This window comes from Haemaphysalis longicornis, unplaced genomic scaffold (genome assembly GCF_048455015.1).
Source record: "Haemaphysalis longicornis isolate Haplotype H1 unplaced genomic scaffold, Haemaphysalis longicornis Haplotype H1 scaffold_20, whole genome shotgun sequence".
Lineage (NCBI taxonomy): Eukaryota > Metazoa > Arthropoda > Arachnida > Ixodida > Ixodidae > Haemaphysalis > Haemaphysalis longicornis.
In genome coordinates this window covers 4,815,128-4,834,492 of record NW_027526296.1, presented here as the reverse complement: position 1 = coordinate 4,834,492, position 19,365 = coordinate 4,815,128, and the positions used below count along the sequence as shown (strand labels likewise).

The 19,365-nt window shown below is 49.8% G+C and overlaps 2 protein-coding genes across 2 annotated transcripts in view; one reads left to right on the top strand and one right to left on the bottom strand.

Annotated features, from left to right (window-relative positions):
- Positions 1–754: 754 nt before the first annotated feature.
- Positions 755–3,092, bottom strand: LOC144172268 (uncharacterized). Its single transcript, XM_077701023.1, has 4 exons — positions 3,010–3,092; positions 2,833–2,943; positions 2,676–2,753; positions 755–2,017 (listed from the first exon to the last, which is right to left on the bottom strand). Exons 1-4 carry the CDS (start codon positions 3,074–3,076, stop codon positions 900–902), a joined length of 1,374 nt encoding a protein of 457 aa, XP_077557149.1. The 5' UTR covers positions 3,077–3,092; the 3' UTR covers positions 755–899.
- A 6,407-nt stretch (positions 3,093–9,499) lies between these two features.
- The window catches only part of LOC144172372 (putative acyl-CoA dehydrogenase 6), a 46,086-nt gene continuing 36,220 nt past the window's right edge, over positions 9,500–19,365 (top strand). Inside the window, exon 1 of the mRNA XM_077701127.1 lies at positions 9,500–9,694. Coding sequence (XP_077557253.1) covers positions 9,500–9,694 — 195 coding nt within the window. The remainder of the gene's footprint in view (positions 9,695–19,365) is intronic.

Genomic DNA, 19,365 nt, shown 5'->3' with positions numbered 1-19,365 from the left:
TTGTGTCACGACAGAAAGAAGTGGATGAAAAATTCCTATCCAGGGTATTTGGCAACGCAGCAGTAAAGACAAAACACATGTCTTTTGGAGTGGAGAATGAGGAACCGGCTGTGGCACGCTACATTGCCTTGAAAAAGGGAAGTGTTACAGTGTATGATTGCGGACTGTGTGTGAATCCCGGCGTGCCAGTGTTGGCCGCATCGCCAGACAGAGTCGTCGCTGAAGGGGACCAGTTTGGGCTAGCTGAAGTGAAAACGCTAGCAGCTGCAAAGGAGCGCCAAGAGCCACTCGAAGAATCAATGAGGTCAGCTGTGTACCTCAAGGACAACAAGCTGCGGCGCAACCACAAGTACTACTACCAAGTCCAAGGACAAATGGCGATATCGGGCTTGCTTTGGTGCGACTTCATAGTAGACAATGGTGCAGCTTGTGCTAGCGAAAGGATCCCATTTGACAGAGACCTCTGGGTAAACAAAATGCTTCCCTGCCTACTGCAATTTTATGCGTTGCACAAGTGCAAGGGATAGCAACAGTCCTGGAAAAACATGTGGCATTTCATTAGATTGATTTTAAGAAGTGTCAAGGCTTATCATGCAGAAAATAAAATTTTTGATTTCATTAAGACAAGGCAATCAGCATATTGTGATTAAATAACACACACACTTTTATTCCTTTAGCAACAACTAAGCAATAAAGACAAATTAGAACTGTTCAGAAAACACTAATACAAAACATGCATATTTTAAACTTTGCGATTTCATTAAAAAAACAAGGCAGCCAGCATGTCGTAATTACAATGAAACACACACGTTCATTCATTTAGCAACAACTAATCAATGAAGAGAAATAAAACTGTTCAGAGAACATTAATACAAAACATGGCATAGTTGGAACTTTGCTTATCGGTTAAGAAGTGGTTCGTGTGTAAAGTTATTGAGGTGACAGCAAATTTTCCATATTTGATTTAGCTTGTCGGCCATCACGTTTGGAAAAACATATCGCAGTATTCTAAAGTTCTTCACCTCTCTAATCACTCGCTCAACGTGGATTCTCAGGTTAGCGATCTGACGTGTGCGAGTTTCCTCCGCTACTGTGAGTTGACGCCGACCGTTTAACATTGGCGGCCTGTTCAATTTGACACCAAGTTCACTAAGGTCATCTTCTATCAAGAATCCTCTGTCCGCCATGACGCTGTCTCCTTGCTCCAGAAGCTTGTACAAGCCGCTGTGCTTTGTAATCTCTTTGTCTGACAGCCTGCCCGGTGCCAGGTTAGACACGAATGAAACGAACCCATTTGGCGTAATGCCAATGAGCCACTTGGCGGTGTTGTGCCCTTTGTACAGGCTGTATGTTTCACTTTGGGTGTTGTAGTCTGATGGCATTTCAATGAATATTTCCGTACAATCGACTACAACTCGAGTTGAACTGTCCCAAGTTCGGAAGCTTTCGGGCATGAACTTATCAATAGTTCTGCGGGCTGGCCAAATGGGTATTTGGACAAGCATTTCGTGCAAAAAATTCACCCAGTAAACACACATGGCGCTTATCGTTGAGACACTGACACCAAATCGGTAAGCAAGGTCCTGCTCCAAAAGTCCCACCCTTAGCCGGCAAAGTACGACGATTATTTGCTCACGCATCGAAAGTGCTGGCGGTCGGCCCCCATTTGACTTCATTGTTTTATACTTACTCTCTACAAGCTCAAGGAATGTGATGAAACGTTCATGGGAGCAAAATCCTGTGTAAAACTGCAGCCTTTTCTCGTCTGCAATAACGAAATCTGCCGTGGGAACATTTTCCTTGTTGCTGGTGGCTTTGTTTTTCAACCTCTCAATTTTTAGCTCGCACACTTCTGCCTTCAGAGCACTGTTCTCTGCCTTCACAGCACTGTTCTCTGCCTTCAGATTAGCGTTTTCTTCTTGAAGTCTGGTGCAGAGTTCAAGAAGCATATCCATTTTTTTACAGATAGTAGTGGCTGCATTCTCTTGTGGTCCCACCGAGTACGTGTGGTCTGCACCTGAAAAGATCGTCAGAAACAGCACACACACAAGGAATGTTTATATAAGAGGGTCACTGAAGTGTGAACACAATTTTGCCTATAACAGGGGCTTCAAACACGCAACCAGCAGACCTTTCGATCGCGGCCCGGCCCACTCATGAGTGTTTTCATTCATTTATTTTTGTTTTTTAGAGCGAATGTGAGTGCGCGCCTTGGTCGCGTTTCCTAGTTTCAGGTGGATAATATGAAATAAAACCTAGTTTCAGGTGGCTATAATGAAATAAAATCTAATCAAATGAAAATTTGGTCTCCCTTAAGCAAAGTACACATATGTAAATTCTGTGGCGCCTGTATAAAAGCAGCCTAAATGTCTTGCAATACTACGGTAAATAGCATAGAGTTAGGTTGTATTAATTAACAGAAATCGGCAAAATATAATAATCACCGTAGGAAGGGTCTCCATACAAAAAGGAGCCTGCCATACGGCTTTTAAATTATGCAGCATAATCCCGTGACAATATTTACGTTCCGCACGTTTAAATAACAAGCAGGGCGCGTCGCGGTGAGAACCATTGTTCTCGGACGGAAAGTACACCACAGCTTATGAGCGGAAAATAAATCCGCAATGAGCGACCGTAAACAAACAAACAAAAAAGACGCCAGAAGCTGAACTTACAATAGAAACCTTGTTCCTTCAATGCCTCCGGCAATGGGCTGCAGCTAGTCGTTGGCGCTAGGCAGACAGGATCGTTGCCTGCGAGATTAAAAGGATTGAGTTATCACCCTGGTATGCCCTTGGTGATGAAGTGGATTCCAAAGCGAGGTTTGCTTACGTTGATCAGGCAGGGATATTTCCACCGTGCTGCCTATCACCAGCTCGTCTTGGAGGCAGGGAAGCGGGACGGACGCGTTAGCTGGGCGGCATTTCTTTCGCTTCGCGGCAGCTACGAAGAAAAGCAAATAAGACATCAACTACAAAAGTACCATTCACATTATACTGTCGAGCTTACCTGGCTTTACCGGAGGACACCTCTCGGAGTAGACGCGGTGCGGAAAGATGGAAGGCAGGCGGTCCATGTAACCTTTGCGTCCGCTCGCGTTAAAATGGGCTCCACATATTTTGTGATGCTCTGACGGCTTCCACAGAGCAAATCGGCCATCATGTCCCTGGCGATTTATCCGCCGAATCTATTCCTTCTTGAGTTTCTCGTCCTTAGGAAACTTGTGAAAGGAAACATGCCGGTCTCGTAGCGTATTGTTATCGCAACCGGGCACACAGCACGTTTGTCCGCTCCTAGCTTCCTCGACGCCATAACATCAATATCGCGAAAGCGAAAACAGTGAACGGTACAGCACGTCGCAACCGACCGAAGCTTTAAACACGCGAAAATGCATTAGTCAAACGTAGGCACATGGTGAATGAAACGCACGCGGGCACACGAGCGTAGAGACGCGAGGGCGAAACAGCGAGCGAGCGCGCTGCCGCACACAGTTCCCATGACACCTTGCGCGTGCCCGCCAGGGGAAGGAGCGGCGCTGCAGTTTCTGGAAAGGTCTATTGTCTCATACTGAGCTGCTCGAAGGAATTCGCGTCTCGAGAGACGGGAAATCGACGGTTGGTGTTCGGATGGTGTCCGGTTCCTGTCTTCGGCTGCACCACACGGTTCTCAGATCACCGATCGGCTTCACTTCAAGGACCCGGCCGTATACTTCTACTTCAATAATTACCATCAATCTCTGTTCAAGGTATTTCTTCTTTGCCATTGTGATGCTACTCGCGGCTCCAAATTACTGCTTGGTATTTTCTTCCAGTTTTCCTTCTGAGATCGACTGCCAGTGAATACATCACAAAAACTTCATCCCAGCCCCTTGATCAACGTCTCAAGTAGCAGGTAAGAAACTATCATAATGTCAGCAGTAAGCTGAAGCTAACCAAGAAATACGACATTTTCTTGCAGTACTACTAGCGTTTTCTCCAGATTCTGCCATTCCAAGAAGGGTACCTATATATATAGCATTTCGTTCCTTTTCCTTTTATTCAAATGTATATTCTGCTGCCGCTGCTGCGAAGTTTGCTGCCGCTCTTTCTGCTGAAGAAACAAGCTTTCTGGATCAAACGCAAGATTTCAACTGGTGGCCCAACTTCTCAGAAGCAAATTTACAGAACACGTTAACATGAATCCAAGCACGTGCCTTTTTTTGCATTTTTTTAGAGACTAAATTTGCCTTTGCTTTTCCGGCCTGTTTCTTCTTTTGTGGGTTTATTACATTTAAAATTTATTCTCTGCTTAAGTTTTCACGGCTTCAAGTTGAATCACATTATTTGCTGAAATCTTTGCTGTGTTTTTCTCATGCCTCATTTTAGCTGCACAGTTAAGAAACGATTCATATGTGCACGCCTGTTGATGGTGAATTTGTATGTAAAGTATTTGACCCGCCCGGTTGATTGCAATTTTCTTTTAACCTGTCACTCTTTCAAAAGGCAGATGGTGTAAGCAGCTGTTTCAATAATAGCCATTTAACAAGCGTTTAACTGGTGCTTTTTTTAAATGTTTTCTAGGCCTTGGACTTCCAGCAAGGTTCATCTGGTGCATATTGAAATGATTTTGAAATAAATACCATTTTTCTTTGCAATAAAAAATGGGGATGGTTTCATGTCACTAACAATAATATATAAATAGTTATATAATAATAGTATAAGGTCCTGAGAATGCCTCAACATGGCATCAAATGGACATTACATGATGTCGTCCGGATATCTGTGAAATGTCCACAGAAAGTTTCCATGAATTTTCAGGACATCCTGTGGATATCCAGACGAAAGTATTTGTGGATGTCTATTCCGAGGCAATAGGGACATCACCTGAATATCCTGTGGACATAACGTGGGTGTTCACGGATATCCTCTGCACATTGGATATCAGGGAAGTTACATTGAATGGACATCCACAAGATGTTTTATGGTTTGCTGGGATACAGCAACTACGAAACCCGGGAATCACGTCCAGACTGATCTTTGCAGTGGTTGGTATGGTATCGATCCAGTGTCTGGAGAATGAACAAAGATACGCGGTTTTTCGCAAGGCCACCTCGGGAGCGGAAAAGTGAAAGCGGTGAGGGGGGGGGGGGAGATACCCACGGCATCTCGGGGGGGGGCCCGAGCCCCTAGGGCCCCCCCCCCCTGGATCCGCCAGTGGGTTGAGTAAAGCTTCGCGAAAGCAAGACAAAGAGCGGAGCCGTGTGAGACACGTCCGAACATTTCGCCGTCACGCGAGCCACGTCGGCAGAGAGAAAACGGAGGAGGAGGAGGAGAAACGCTTTATTTGCAAACTGGGTCTAGGGGAGAGGGGTGGCGGAGGATGCGATGTTCTCCGCGACCTGGGCGGCCCGGTTGGTTAGTGCCACCTGCACTTCCGGGTCGGAGCTCTCCAGAGCCTGCTCCCAGTGTAAGGGGGAAGGAAAAGGGGGAAATGGGTCGTGGGGACACTCGCAAAGGGAATGGTAGCGGGTATCCGGCTGGAGACATTGAGGGCAAAGAGGCGAAGGGTAGCGATTGGGGTTGATGCGGTGTAGGAGAGTTCGGCAGGGGTTGTGTGGGTTTGTAGTAGCCGCCAGTGGCGAGCGGCTTCGTGGGTGAGGGAAGGGTGTGGGGGAGGATATATCCTGCGGAGGAGGCGGAAGTGCTGGGTAATATCCCGGTACGAGACTAGAGCGTCCCGGAAGCTGGGGGTGCCGTGGGTAGAGCCAATAGAAGGGCCTGCTCGGGTGACAAGAGCTCGAGCTGTACGGTGGGCCGCTTCATTGGCGTCTGTTCCCGTGTGGGCCGGGGTCCACAGCAGAGCCACGGGGTGGGATGGTGTTCTGCGGGAAAGGGTTTTGAGGGCGAGTGGGGAGATTAGCCCTGCAGAGAAGTTGCGAATTGCCGACTGAGAATCCGAAAGGACAACTCTGGGTGTGGGAGACTGGAGGAGCGTCTTTCGAAGGGTGAGCAGGTTGGCGTCTACTGCGTCATTCCCAGTGTTGTTCAATGTGGCGACTCCAAAACGCCGTCCCCCTCCCAAGCCGCTGAATGAAAACCTGGGGCGGTATTCCCGTGTTTTGTCCCTTTTGTGTCCCTTTCAAAAGTGTCCCTTTTGAGCGAGCCCTGATTGGCTAAAAGCGAACACCCGGATGTGACGCCATGCAAGCACGGCGGAGCTATGAGCCGTGGCTACTCGGAGCAGACGATCTGGAGCAGACGATTTTTCGTCGCAGCTCGCTCGCGGAACAATAAACACATAAAAGATACTCTGATACGGTTTCACTTCTTTAAAATACGTTTGCAAGAACAGTTACGCTATTTGAATAAAAGGCCCACTGCTTAAAGGAGCCATGAAGAGAAAATGCAAGTTGGTTTTATTCGAAAGATTTCGTGTTTTATAGTGCCCCCAGCGCTTGTCCGGATACAAACGGTGCTTTATTCACTGAGAAATTAAACAATGTAGGTTAAAATTTTGATTTTCCCGCTCAATCGTGCGTTTTCGTGGTCCCAAGTGACATCACTGAAACCGACCGCTCTGCAGCCTAGAGTACCTTCATTCACGCATCCGCCGTACAGGGTAGAGACATGTATACGCTGGCACCGCCATTTTTGGTTGCTCGCTCGCCGCCGAAGCAAGTCATTGTGTCAAAACCGCGCTAAAATTATCGCCGCAACGCGGTTTACTGAAGAAGTTTGAATCATATTGTCTGTTTCGCGTTGCTAGGTCTCGTGGGAAACGAAAAGAATAACGCGCTGAGCCCGTTGGCCCAATTGCGGCGGCACGGGACCGTTCGAAGGTTGTCTCCACCCTGTACAACGGTGTTGGTTTGTTCCCGCGTTTCTTTACGTTCCGTAACCTAGATGGCGCCACCATACCGTGGCAAGCGTTTGGTTTGTTTTTGCCCGCATTTAAACCTGGCTTGTTTTTGTTCTGGGAGAAAATATTCGTTCCCTGAAACAGTGCTCGCTCGACAAATGGGGTCACGTAAGACACCGTTGCTTGCGTCAATCGGCCAGTGTCGTCTGAGACAACCCCAAGCCCCGTAGTGCTGTGCAGCGAAACCCGGCATGCTGTGCGCAGTACGAACAGCAGAACGCATCAGTACTTCTATGTTTACATGTGCTTTCGTAACTTCCACTGTTTGTCCCATCATTCTTATTGCTTTGTAAAGAATGTGCCCTAAATTTAAGCGCAAATCGCTCGTTCGTCTAGTTTATAAGTTCTACCTAATTTGCGTCTGCTTCTGCCAGCCTCCGCCAATCGCAGAGCTTAGCTCATGTGACGACATAGGTTCTGTTGCGGGAAATGAGCTGGTGGGTCGCATGACCATTCCCGTTTTTCCTAATTATGTAGCTTATTTGAGCGAAGTTTACGTTAAAAGTGGTGTCAGTATGATTCTAACGAGACAATCTTTTGAATGAACCAAACTTGTGTTTTCTCTTCATGGCTCCTTTAACCGGAAGTACACAACGAAAGGGACGCAAAAGGGATGTTTTCGAAAGGGACAGTTACGAGAATACCGCCCCTGGTTTTCATTCACTGCGCAGACGCTTGTTTTCAAAACCAGCGTCTGTACCCCCGTCTCACACGTGCAGGCGTAGCTTAGTACGGGCAGAGTCCGTCAATGCTTTCTGGTACGGGCTCTCGCTCCGCATTTCTTCGGGCACAGGCTCGATACTTCGCGGTGCCAGTAGCCTGGTTGGGAGTATCTTGTCGCACACGCCACGGCGCCGTTGGCTGGTCGAGGGGAAAAGCTTTCAGTTTCAGTTTCAGTTTATTATACATTCCAAAAAAGTAGTACAGTAATATTATTATACAGACGAGGGTCCGAAAGTTAAAAACTGTAACGGGACCCTCGCTTGCTTTAGCGTCTGTGGCCGCAAAGCTTTAGCGGGCGATCGTATCACCTCCAGTTCGAGCTCCGGAAAGCTAGAATATGGGCCGCGGTTAATGTTGCGTTCATATAAAACTTCGCGGCAGAGGAATTCAAAGTGGTGGTGGTGGTGGTGCCAGAAGATACCCGCTCACGGGGATTGGCCAGGAAAGGGGAGCTCACCGAGAGAAATTATATAGTAATTAAAGAGAGGCATTTTAGGAATGAAATTAAAATAGGTGTTAAGGGAAAAATGTCAACAGAAAAAAACTGCCCAAACATGAGACGTAGCACAAGGAAGTGTTGAAACCGAAAAAAAATCAAAACTTCAAAGAAAAAAATTTAAAGGAAAGAAAACACGAAAAGTATGTAGAGAAATAAAACAAGAAGGGAAGTTGGTGAAGGAGAGGCAGTGGGCGGGAAGGCACTGATAGCAGTGATCATACACGCTGGGATCTTTTTGAGGGAAGCCCGGCATGGCCTGGGGCTAACGCGGGAGACGGCCAGATTCTGGGATGAATGAGTGTACGGCGGAGCAAAGATCTGCACGGCTAAAACCCAGCGCCCTCGACCCGAACGATAAGATTAGAGGAACAGTTCAGCGAGGCACGTGGAGCGCGAGCAGCCTCTCCTACGCAGAACGTGCGCCCTGCTCATCGCGGGGTTTCACCGTGATTGTCTTGTCTGCTAGGTGGAACCCATGCACTTCATAAGTTAAAAACCGTTATTTTGATGTTGGCAGTTTTTGTCGCTGCTATATAATACTTATAACTCGATGCTTGATCGTCTGATGGGTGGAAACTTCGTCGTCATGACTTTTAAGAGCGAAACGGTCACCATCATCATCATTGGCTCTAGCTGCAGTGACACGCAGACAAACGTGAAGAAAACGAAGTGCGCGAGGCTCTTTCTTCAACCGCTTCGACCCAGACTGGCGTTCTCTGCTGGTAGACGAAGCCATTCGTCGGAGCCCCAGACGGGTGACACCATAGGCCGATAATTTTTTTCCGACACCTGCCCGCAAATGAATCGTCATCTCCAGGATGCCTCTATTCAGAAGCCGGCCCCCTCGGTAGGCACATTCCCTACTCAACACTCGGATCTAGGTGCGGGTGTCGCGCAACTGTTAGATAGGCAGACCTCTACCCCAGAGCGGTGCGTATTGAAGAATAACGCTGCCTCATCATCGGCCACTGGAGACAACCGCGCGCCAACCGTGCATGAGGTGCACGCAGCTGGCGGTCCCGACCTGGAGCATTCTCGGCCGGTCACTCTGTCGCAGCTAGAGTCCTCGAGTGATGACTCTGATCAGGAGGACAGCGGCAATCCCCACCGGAAGAGGCCGCCTGCCGGGACGACAGAGCCCCGGATGCAGAGCCATCGAACGCCCGCATTGCTGCACCGAGCACTGTGGACGAAAGCTCACCCGGCGGGGATTAAAAAATCGCCCCCGCGAGCCAAGGGAAGCACATGCCGCCGACGGATGCTCTGTGCATCCCCAACTCGACGAGTGCCAGCACTGCCAGCGAACATGATATCCCCGGGTGCAGTGGAGCTAGCGGGATACAAGGCACCATCGGCGATCACGCGGCTCTGGGTACGGGCATGTTATGTGATGCGAGGGTCGTGGAAGCCCCTCCGGCGACTCCGAGCGCTGTGTCCGTGGGTGCTTCGTCGGACCGGGCGTGCAGCAGCAACACCGGCAATGCCAGCGGCGGCCTCCCCAGGGCCCCGAGTGCGGGCTGCACGTACAGCCACCTGCATTCCCAGGCATCGCTTCGGCACAACCAGCCCGACATGGCAGCGCGTGCGGGACCACTGAGCGCACACCAAGGTCCGGCCCGGGGCGCGGCTGAAGGGCGTAGCTCGGGCACTCCAGGGCTCCACCAACGGGTCGCACAACGTGCACCGCCAGACGTCCCTCGCGGAGGCTCAGCGCATTACAAGCCGGGATTCGCCGCGCTTTTGCTGTCTTCGCTAGGTAGATGGACATACCGTTTGGCATGCCCCGCTCAGAGATTGATGAACTACCGGCCTACAGCTTCAACCCAGAGTCGAATGACCCCGGCGAGATGATGTGCGTGGTTTGCCGGCGCCACTATAAGGCCCGTGAGCTAGTGCGAATACTCCCCTGCAGCCATGAATTTCAAGCAACGTGTGTGGACAAGTGGCTCGAAAGCAACAGCGGGTGCCCCGTCTGTCGCATCAATGCATCACAAGCTGAATCGGTTGCAAGTACTCGAAGCTTCCCCGCATCACAACACAGGCACATCAGACGAGCCGGAACGCATGCGCATCCGAACGGGGCAACCCCCTCAACTTGCTCTCCACCTCGTGGCCGTTACCATGAGAAGAAGAAAAAACTTTGTGGAAGATATGCCTTACGGATTTCATAGCACTTTGTGCAAGATTTTTTAGCTGTCGTGTAACATTGCCACCACGAACCACGGACTTGTAGCGGCATTGTGCAAATTAAAGGTTCATCGGGCTTTGGCCAAGCTTAGGCGGCTGGTGTTTCTCATCGTCTTTTTCTATTGCCACTTTTAAAGGGGTTTAGGATCCCAATCGAAAATGACAAGAAAAATTCGTGTGGTTTGTCATATTTTTGCGTATACTACTGTCGTCTTGTATTCGGCTGTGCCCATCGCTGCGACACAGCTCGTGCTGACGTCCACAGCACAGGAAGCCATCAGCTTCCTAAGACGGCGCTCTGGATAAGAAAATTTTGCTTCCTTTTTTTGTTCTGTCGTGATTGTGGCAGCTGGCTATGTCACGACACCATGATGGCTGTCGTACCGACAGGTAGTTCTGCTGTGGCTACTGGAATATTTGTCGTTGCGAAAATTGAATTTTAAATGCGAATGCATTTATTAGTCGGGGGTTGTCTTGCGTCCATCGAGCGGCGTGCGCCTGCATTCCTCGTAGTTCTGCCTTCGTCATCGTCGTCGTCGTAAATGTGAATGCATTTCTTAGTCGGGGGTTGTCGTGCTCCGTCGGCGTGCGCCCGCAGGTGTTATCTCTCCGCGCTCAATGCTGAACGCATGCGCTTTAAGCAAGCTGTTCTAGTTTGCTCGAAGCGGCAAGGACGGCGAGTACTGTGGTGTTAGTCTCGTGTCTAACGTGTATGGGAACTTGATATCGCACGCCGTTGCCACGTCTCCCGTTCCAGACACGTCTCCGTACAAGGACTTGTACACCCTTGCCTACACCGGAGACGGAGTCTTTGTGGTGACCGTGTACCTCGCGCCCAACCTCGCTCGAGACGCCGTTGCCGCACAGCTGGACGCGGCTATGGAAAGTGTGCGCGTGCGCTCCAAACCCTCTGACCCCATAGTCTTGGTTGGCGACTTCAACGTTGACGTGCGCAAGAAGAGTGGCGAGTGGCTGGTCGAGTACATGCAGACCAGGCACTCTATGCATTGTCTCTCTGCCGGCTTCGACACGTGCCCCACTACCATTCACGGGAGTTGCATTGATCTGGTCTTTACGCGAAACTGTGACGCGCGTATGCTTCTCAAAGACCCTTTGACCGTGCACTTTAGCGATCACAAGGCAGTGATTGTGGCCGTCAGGCACAACGATAACACAAACAGGTGCTGATTAATAAATGATTACGTTCACACTCTCGTCATTAATTACGCCATTACTCGCAACACACTCATCGGTGCACCCAATGCATTCGCATTTCTGCACGATTCCCTTCGGGGAGGTGCGGTGGAATGTTTTAGTTACGACATAAATATGTGCCGTAACAACAGATGTCTTCGTCGTAGCAACAGGGCTTCTGTTGTCACAACAACGTTTTTCGTCGTACGACAGGGATTTTCGTTAGTTTTCTGCGGTGTTCCTGTTATCGTTTTAGACAGGGATATGATTAGTTTTGAGACTGATGAAAACTTTAGGCATTTTTATTTGCTCAGTTGCCCATATCATTCCATTTTCTACTTTTTTTGCGTAAAATTTCGGCGTTGTTTGCCTCTGTGACATCTGGATACAGTGCTGCACACACGAGGGCGCAAAAAAGAAAAGCCGAAGCAGCACCGCCCGAACGTCCTAAAGCATGGTGCGCACGAATCTTAGAAGAAACCAGCTGAACATTGAAAACAAATGACGAAGTATTAACGCTCTTCAGCCGCGCCTTGGGCCGGACCTTGGTATGCACTCGATGGTCCCGCACGCGCTGCCATGTCGGGCAGGTTGTGCCAAAGCGATACCTGGGAATTTAGGTGGCTGTACGTGCAGCCCGCAATAGGGGCCCTGTGGAGGCCGCCGCTGGCATTGCCGGTGTTGCTGCTGCACGCCCGGTCCGACGAAGCGCCCACGGACACAGCGCGCTCGGAGTCCACGGAGGGGCTTCCACGACACTCGCCTCACATAGCATGCCCGTACCCAGGGCCGCGTGATCGCCGATGGTGCCTTGTATCCCGCTAGCTCCACTGCACCCGGGGATACCACGTTCGCTGGCAGTGCTGGCTCTCGTCGAGTTGGGGATGCACAAAGCATCGGTCGGCGGCATGTGCTTCCCTTGGTGCTGCGGGGGCGAAAGATGACTCCGGCCGGGTGAGTTTCCGTCCACAGTGCTCGGTGCAGCATTGTGGGCGTTCGGTGGCGCTTCCGCCGGCTGTGTCGCCCTGAAAGGCGGCCTATTCCGGTGGGGATTGCCGCTCTCCTCCTGATCAGTCATCACTCCAGGACTCTGGATGCGACAGAGGGACCGGCCCAGAATGCTCCAGGTTGGGACCGCCAGCTGCGTGCACCCGATGCGCGGTCGGCGCGGTATTGTCTCCAGCGGCCGATGACGAGGCAGCGTCATTCTTCAATCGGCATCCCTCTGGGGTAGAGGTCCGCCACAGTTGCACGTCGCCCGACGCTGGATCCGACTCTTGCGTAGGGGGTGTGCCTACCGAAGGGGCCGGCTTCGGAACAGAGGTATCGTGGAGATGACGATTCATTTGCGGGCGGGTGTTGTAGAACAATTATCGGCCTCTGGTGTCACCCGTCTGGGGCTGTGACAAATGGCTTCGTCTACCAGCAGAGAACGCCACGTCTGGGTCGAAGCGGTTGAAGAAAGAGCCTCCCGCACTTCGTTTTCTACACGTTTGTCTGCGTGTCACTGCAGCTAGAGCCAATGATGATGATGAGTGTCATTACGGTGGCCACGCTCTTAAAAGTCATTACTATGAAGATTACACCCAGCAGACCATCAAACATCGCGTTATTATTTCGTAGCAGGGACAAAAAGACAGCCAACCTCAAATTTTACGGTTGTATACTAATTAAGTGCTTGGTTTCCACCTAGCAGACAGAAGAAAATCACGGGGAAACCCCGCGATGCGCGAGGCACCCCTTCGGGGAAGCAGTTGCAGCTCGCGCACCACGTGCCTCGCGGAGTTCCGCGAGGCACGTGGTTGTGTTTACCCTATCTCTTTCTCTGTGTTTTATGCGCTGTTGTCACCATGAACATTCACCAACTTCGCCACTTCGCTGCACTCGTAAACTTTGAATTCCTTCGCCGCGAAGTTTTGTATGAGCGCAACATTAAGCGCGGGCCATATTCTAGCTTTCAGCAACTCAAACTGATGGTGATACGACCGCCCGCTGCCTTGCCGCCATAGACGCCAGTTTATTTATTTTTTTATGTGTGCGACCCTTCAAACACATGAGCGGAAATGGAAGCGTCCCCGCACGCGTCTCCGCCCGGAGAACCGATTTGGCTGCCGGATGGGCGACCGCATCTACCGGTTCCGCGCGCATTCATTTTGCCGTGGTGCGTCGGAAACCGGATTGATCGGACGGAAATGCAGCCCCGCTTTAGAGACATGTACTCATGTCTAACACACGTTTCTGCGCTCGTGTTGTCCACAAAAGGAATGTGCTGATGATAAGGAGAGAACACACGTATACCACTGGACACATGTAGGCACCACGTCGTTACGGTGCATATAGATGGACGCGCTGCCTCCCGCGCGACAATTGTTCTACAGTCGAACCTTGTTAATTGAAACTCGTTCAATTCAAACTTTATTCAAATTGATGCTGCGGTTCCGGTAGTTATGTGTATTTAAATAGCTTTCGTTAATTCGAACTTAATTCTTTTGATCCGAACGAATTTTCGGGCCCCTTCGATGTCGCATTAACAAGGTTCGACTGTACAAATTGCAGGATGTGGTCGGGACAGTTAACGGTGGAAAAGAAAATGGGGTGCATCCCCAATAGGAAAATAGGGTGGACGCACAATAGGAAGAACAGGTTTCCAATGAGGGGTGGACAGGGCGCCGACGGATGCGGTGAACAATGTGATGGGAGGCGAGTGAAGTTAGTTTGTTGGTGCCTGCCGAATGAGGAACGTAGCGGACTAGTGAGACGGGGACTATGGAGGGGCTGTTGGTCACTGAAAGGGAGGGATGCAGGAAGCGCGGTGGGTGTATTTGAGTGCTGTGGGTGCGCCGTGAAGCTATAACGAAGGGTGGCACACCCGCAGCACATATCCGCACTGTGGGTGGTATTCGACAACGCTCAGGAATGTATGTGCTGCTTCGGGATACTTCGTGGTTGGCGCAGCCAAACGGGTTGGGAGGTATTTAGGCGCCGTTTAGTTGCTACAGACGCCGACGATTGCTTCTTCACCCTATATTTGACGCATAATAAACAGCCAGTGATCGAGGAAATGCTGGAAGTAGAAGGAAGCTAGCTATCGGAAAAGGCAGAAGGTACGCACTCAGAGACGAGTCGGCCAACATCACGCATAACGTAAAAGAGATAATTGACGTAGCAGAGCGATTTTTCGCCAGCCTTCACGCCAGCGACGTTAAACCACGGGAAACTATTGAGCATACAAGCTAGCTTGCGGTATCCCACTAGTAACTAAAGAGGAAGTTGAAAAGGCTCTCGAAGGCGCGAAAGAGGAAAAGCTGCAGGCTACGACTGCGTAACCGTGGATGTTTTAAAGAGTATTCTTTAGCGTAGTCGTGCATGTGTCTCACGCTGTATGCGCGTAACTTCCTCATTCAGATATTGTACTGAAAAAGCTTGCCGGACTATTTTCAGTATGTTTAAGGACTCTAAAATACCCACAACTAAGAAAAACACCAATATAATTCTGATTGAAGCCAAGGGCCTCCGGAAGCTGGATGGCTCCCTCACTGAGGACTGGGCAGATACTTTTGCACTCCGTTACAATATGTCGCATGGTTTCTGGCTCATTTCCGCAGCCTGCGCATGGTTCTTCCTGTACCGGCTCGCGGATAAGCGTTTTTGTCCGCAAGCAACCCGCCCGGGCTTGAAAAAGCAATGCACTCCCTTTGGTAGTATCGAATCTTGTAATCTCCAGCTTCCCGATCCTGTAGATATCTAAGGACTTCTCATTCATCCTCTTTTTCCAGGTCGTTGTCTCTGATTCTTTCACTATTGCCTTGGTTGTTTCCCCTGCACTTCCAAGTTTCATATACTTTATCCTTAGCCTTCTGGTTATTTTCCTCCACTGTGTGTCCACGCTTTTCATGTAAAGATACCGTAACACTTTGGCCGCTCATCTCTGGTGATCAATATTTCTAAGTCATTCTTCAAAACATATTTTGCTCTGTGCTTCTCTCATTTCGAAAAGGATGCCCACCCCGTGTCTCCCTGCACTGCCTCATTTGTTGTTTTACTGTGTGCTCCTAATGCCAATCGACCTACCGCCCTCTGATTTACTTCTAGCCCTGACTGAATCTCTGATTTGACACACACTACTGCGTTTGAAAAGGTGAGTGCTGGTACCATTACTCCCTTCCAGATTCCTCTCACTACTTCGTATCTGTTATATCCCCACAGTGCTCTGTACTTCATGATAGAGGTGTTTCTTTTGCCTTTCATTCTTAAATGCTTCTCATGAGTTTTTAGATACGCCTGACCTTCGGCTAAATAAACATGCCGAAAGCGCCCTCTTCAGCTTAGGAAACGCACCACTAGAACAAGTAGAAAAATATAACTACCCCGGAAAAGTTGTCAGTGCATACCCAAACCACGTGAAGGAAATCCGGTGCAGCATAGGTATGGGCTGGGGTGCACTCGGCAAACATTCCCAAATAATGAAAAGCATGCTACCTGTATCACTCAAAAGAAGAATATACAACCAATGCGTCCGGCCGGTGATGACATATGGAGCGGGAACGCGCTGCCTTACTACGCAAGTGGAAAGCAAGCATTGGTTTGCCGAAAGGGCCATGGGACATACAATGGTAGGAGTAACACTCATGTGCAGGAAGCGAGCTTCCTGGGTCGGGGAACAAACTCGAGTAGAGGTTATCTATCATAGCTGAAATAAAGATAAAGAAATGGGCTTGGACTGGGCATGTAACGGAAACCGATGGACCACCATGGTAACAGAGCGGATACCGTGAGACTGGATCGACTCGAAGAGAAAGGCCAACAGGAATGAAATAAGAAAATTTGGGGTAAAGAACGGACTCCAGCAGCGCAGGACTGGAGCGGTTGGAGGTCAATAATAGAGGCCTTCGTTTTGCCGTTCACCTACACCGGCGGTTCTTCTTGATGATGAACATGCTCCCGCATTAAAAAAAAATTCTCGCGGCACAGCAGTTCTGAGCACTTCCTGGGAAGTCCAAAAATGCTCTCGCTGTAGAAATTGTATAGGAAAAGAAACACAAAACACGGAGCTGCTCTGGAGCAGTTGTGAGCACTAGAAAATAGACTTGAGAGACCTTCCAAATGACGGGCTGCACGCACGCCGCGAGCCTTCTGCTAACAGATAGACAAACCGTAGGTTAGTCGATTAGAGAGAGAGAGAGAGAGAGAGAGAGAGAGAGAGAGAGAGAGAGAGAGAGAGAACACTTTATTGGCTGAGGAAGCCGCCAAGGAGAATTGAAGTCCTTATGTTGGCGGCAAGTAAGGGCTGAACGTCCACCCCACCAGGATGTCTTCTTGAGTTAGGCGGGCGAGCTCGTGGTGACCCCAGGCCGGTGCCTTTCGGCCAAGTCTTCCGCCCTCTTGACCAGGTGTACCTGTAGGTCCAGGTCGGGGCTGCGAAGCGAGGCCTCCTACCTCTCCTCAGAAGGGATTTCGCGGAAAGGGCCCTGGGGCCATGCCCAGATGATGTGGGCCAGGTTGGCTAGGGAACTCGTTTATGTCTCTTCTTTCCAAACGCTCTGGCGGCATTCCTCTAGCGACCTTGTGCTAACCTTTTGCACTGCCGCGCCAGATGCCGGAGTGAAATGGCGCCTCGTCCTCACCAATGCTCCACTCGTGTGAGTCTAGGATTGCCACCTGCCCGGTTTTGGACCGGTCCGACCGGTTTGTTAAACAGCGGCCAGGTTGCCGGTTCATATACTTAAAACCGACCGTCATTGGCCAGTTTTTTGTCCCTCGTGCTGCGATTATGTCCGTTTTGGTATTTTGTAAGTGTCAATTCAACAACTAAGACGATAAATATTGTCACGGTGCAACAATTGATGAGGGCCAGCAGGAGAGAGAAAAGAGGGTGTATTTTGCGAAACTTGTGCCTGATGCCTGGTAGCAGTCGCACCAAGAACACGCGCTCACGACGGGGCACGTTCTCGTCTTCTTCGCGGCTCAGGAGGTGATGATCATGCTTGTGATTTCCATGATGAGGATGAGGATGATGGAGACACGCCAGAACGGCGCACACCGGCTCTGGACGATTGGCGTCTGCGCTCTGTTGCTGGTTACACACGTAACACTATCCCCCTCCCGGAATAGCATCGTCCCGATGCTGAAGATCACTGTGAACAGGGTGCGAAGCCAGAATGGTCGTGAAGTCGGCTTAGCGCGAAACATACGGTTTCAAACGCACTGCATGGACAGTCACTGGTCGAGATCGACGACGACCGGCAACACCAGAATTCTCGGGTACCACCTCGTAAGTTACTTCGCTAAGTTGACGAAGCACCTTGTACGGCCCGAAATAATTGCGCAGAAGCTTCGTCGATAACCCCCGACGTCGAACAGGTATCCAAACCCAAACAAGGTCACCCGGTGCAAATGCCGCGTGACGGCGGCGAAGGTTGTAACGGGAGGCGTCCAGGTGCTGGTGTTCGGTGATGCGGAGGCGGACAAGCTGCCGGGCTTTGCTGGGAAGAGATGTCATGTTCGTCGGTGATGTCGGGAAGCAGCATGGCGTCGAGCATTGTTGTAGCTTCTCTGCCGTAGAGGAGGGTGAACGGTATCATTCGAGTCGTTTCCTGCTGGGCCGTATTGTACCACACTAAACTTTTTTACACCCCTTTAGCCAAAAAGGGTGTAGCATAAGTGGAAAAAGGGTGTTGGGAGGCCTTTACACCCTTTTTCTTGAGTCTCAACACCCTTTTCCTAGCTCTACGCCCTTTTTGAGTGAAAAAAGGGTGTTGATCAACTTCAACACCCTTGGTTTTTCTTAGGGTGTTGAAAGGGTGTGGAATAGGTGTTCAGCTGTTCATTGAATAAGGCCATGTTCGGATGCATAATAGCACTGTAAAGAAGAAGACATCCCCTCATATACTCCTCTACTCGCAAAAAATTTCCAAACGCAAAAAAAAAGTTGCTCTTATGCAATGATCGCTCGTTTCCTTATTCGGTGCACCACATGCCCCAAGTTTAGCTTTGGCACGTGAAACACCAATTTGAACCTTTAAAATTAAGAAGACTGTAGTCGTGTGGCGAAAAGGATGTTTACCAACTGCAACACGCTCGGCTTTCTGTAGGTTGTTGAAACGGTGTGAAATAGGTGTTCAGTTGCAAAAAAAGAACAGCGGAGCTGGGGGTCGACCTAGTTTCTTCCGGTGTTGCTAAGTTTTGTTATGTTTGCTAAGCTTTACAATGTTCTTGCTAAGCCAGGATGCCGCTCAGGGATGAGGCCAAATTTAACCGGATTTTACAAGGCTGTTCCAGTGTGCCCCCCTTCCCCCCCTCCCCATTTCCAGGAGATCCAAGAGGGAAACAAGGTAGGTCGGCCCCCAGCGTTGCTGTTTCTCCAGCCTTGCACCACTATTTCAAGCTGCGCCATTTTTTTCCCTTTTAGAATCCAAAAAAGACTAGTACCTTTGAAATGGTACAGTAAGAGGTGCGGATACGCATACGCCCCTTGTGCTCACACTCTAACAAGCTCGAAAGCCGACTTTACTGTTATAATACCCTATCTGCGGTGGTGCACCCTTTACAGGTGCCTCAGTTCTTTTTCTTTGTATTTTTTTGCTAATGCCACCGAAACTACCTCCTGAAGATTAAAGAGCTTCACTGGTAATAAATTATGCCAATTCATATTGCTGTAAACATCGTAAGGAGGTACAAAATGCCTCCAAAATTGGAGGTCTCTCCACCTTTTTTCTTCGTTGGTGGTCTTTTCTTACACCCTTTTTTTCTTTACGCCCTTTTTCTTAGTTTCGAACACCCTCATTTGTAGCTTTACACCCTTCTGGGAAAAAGGGTGTTGAAATAATGAACACCCTTTTTGAAGGGTGTTGAGGTGGCAGGGAAGA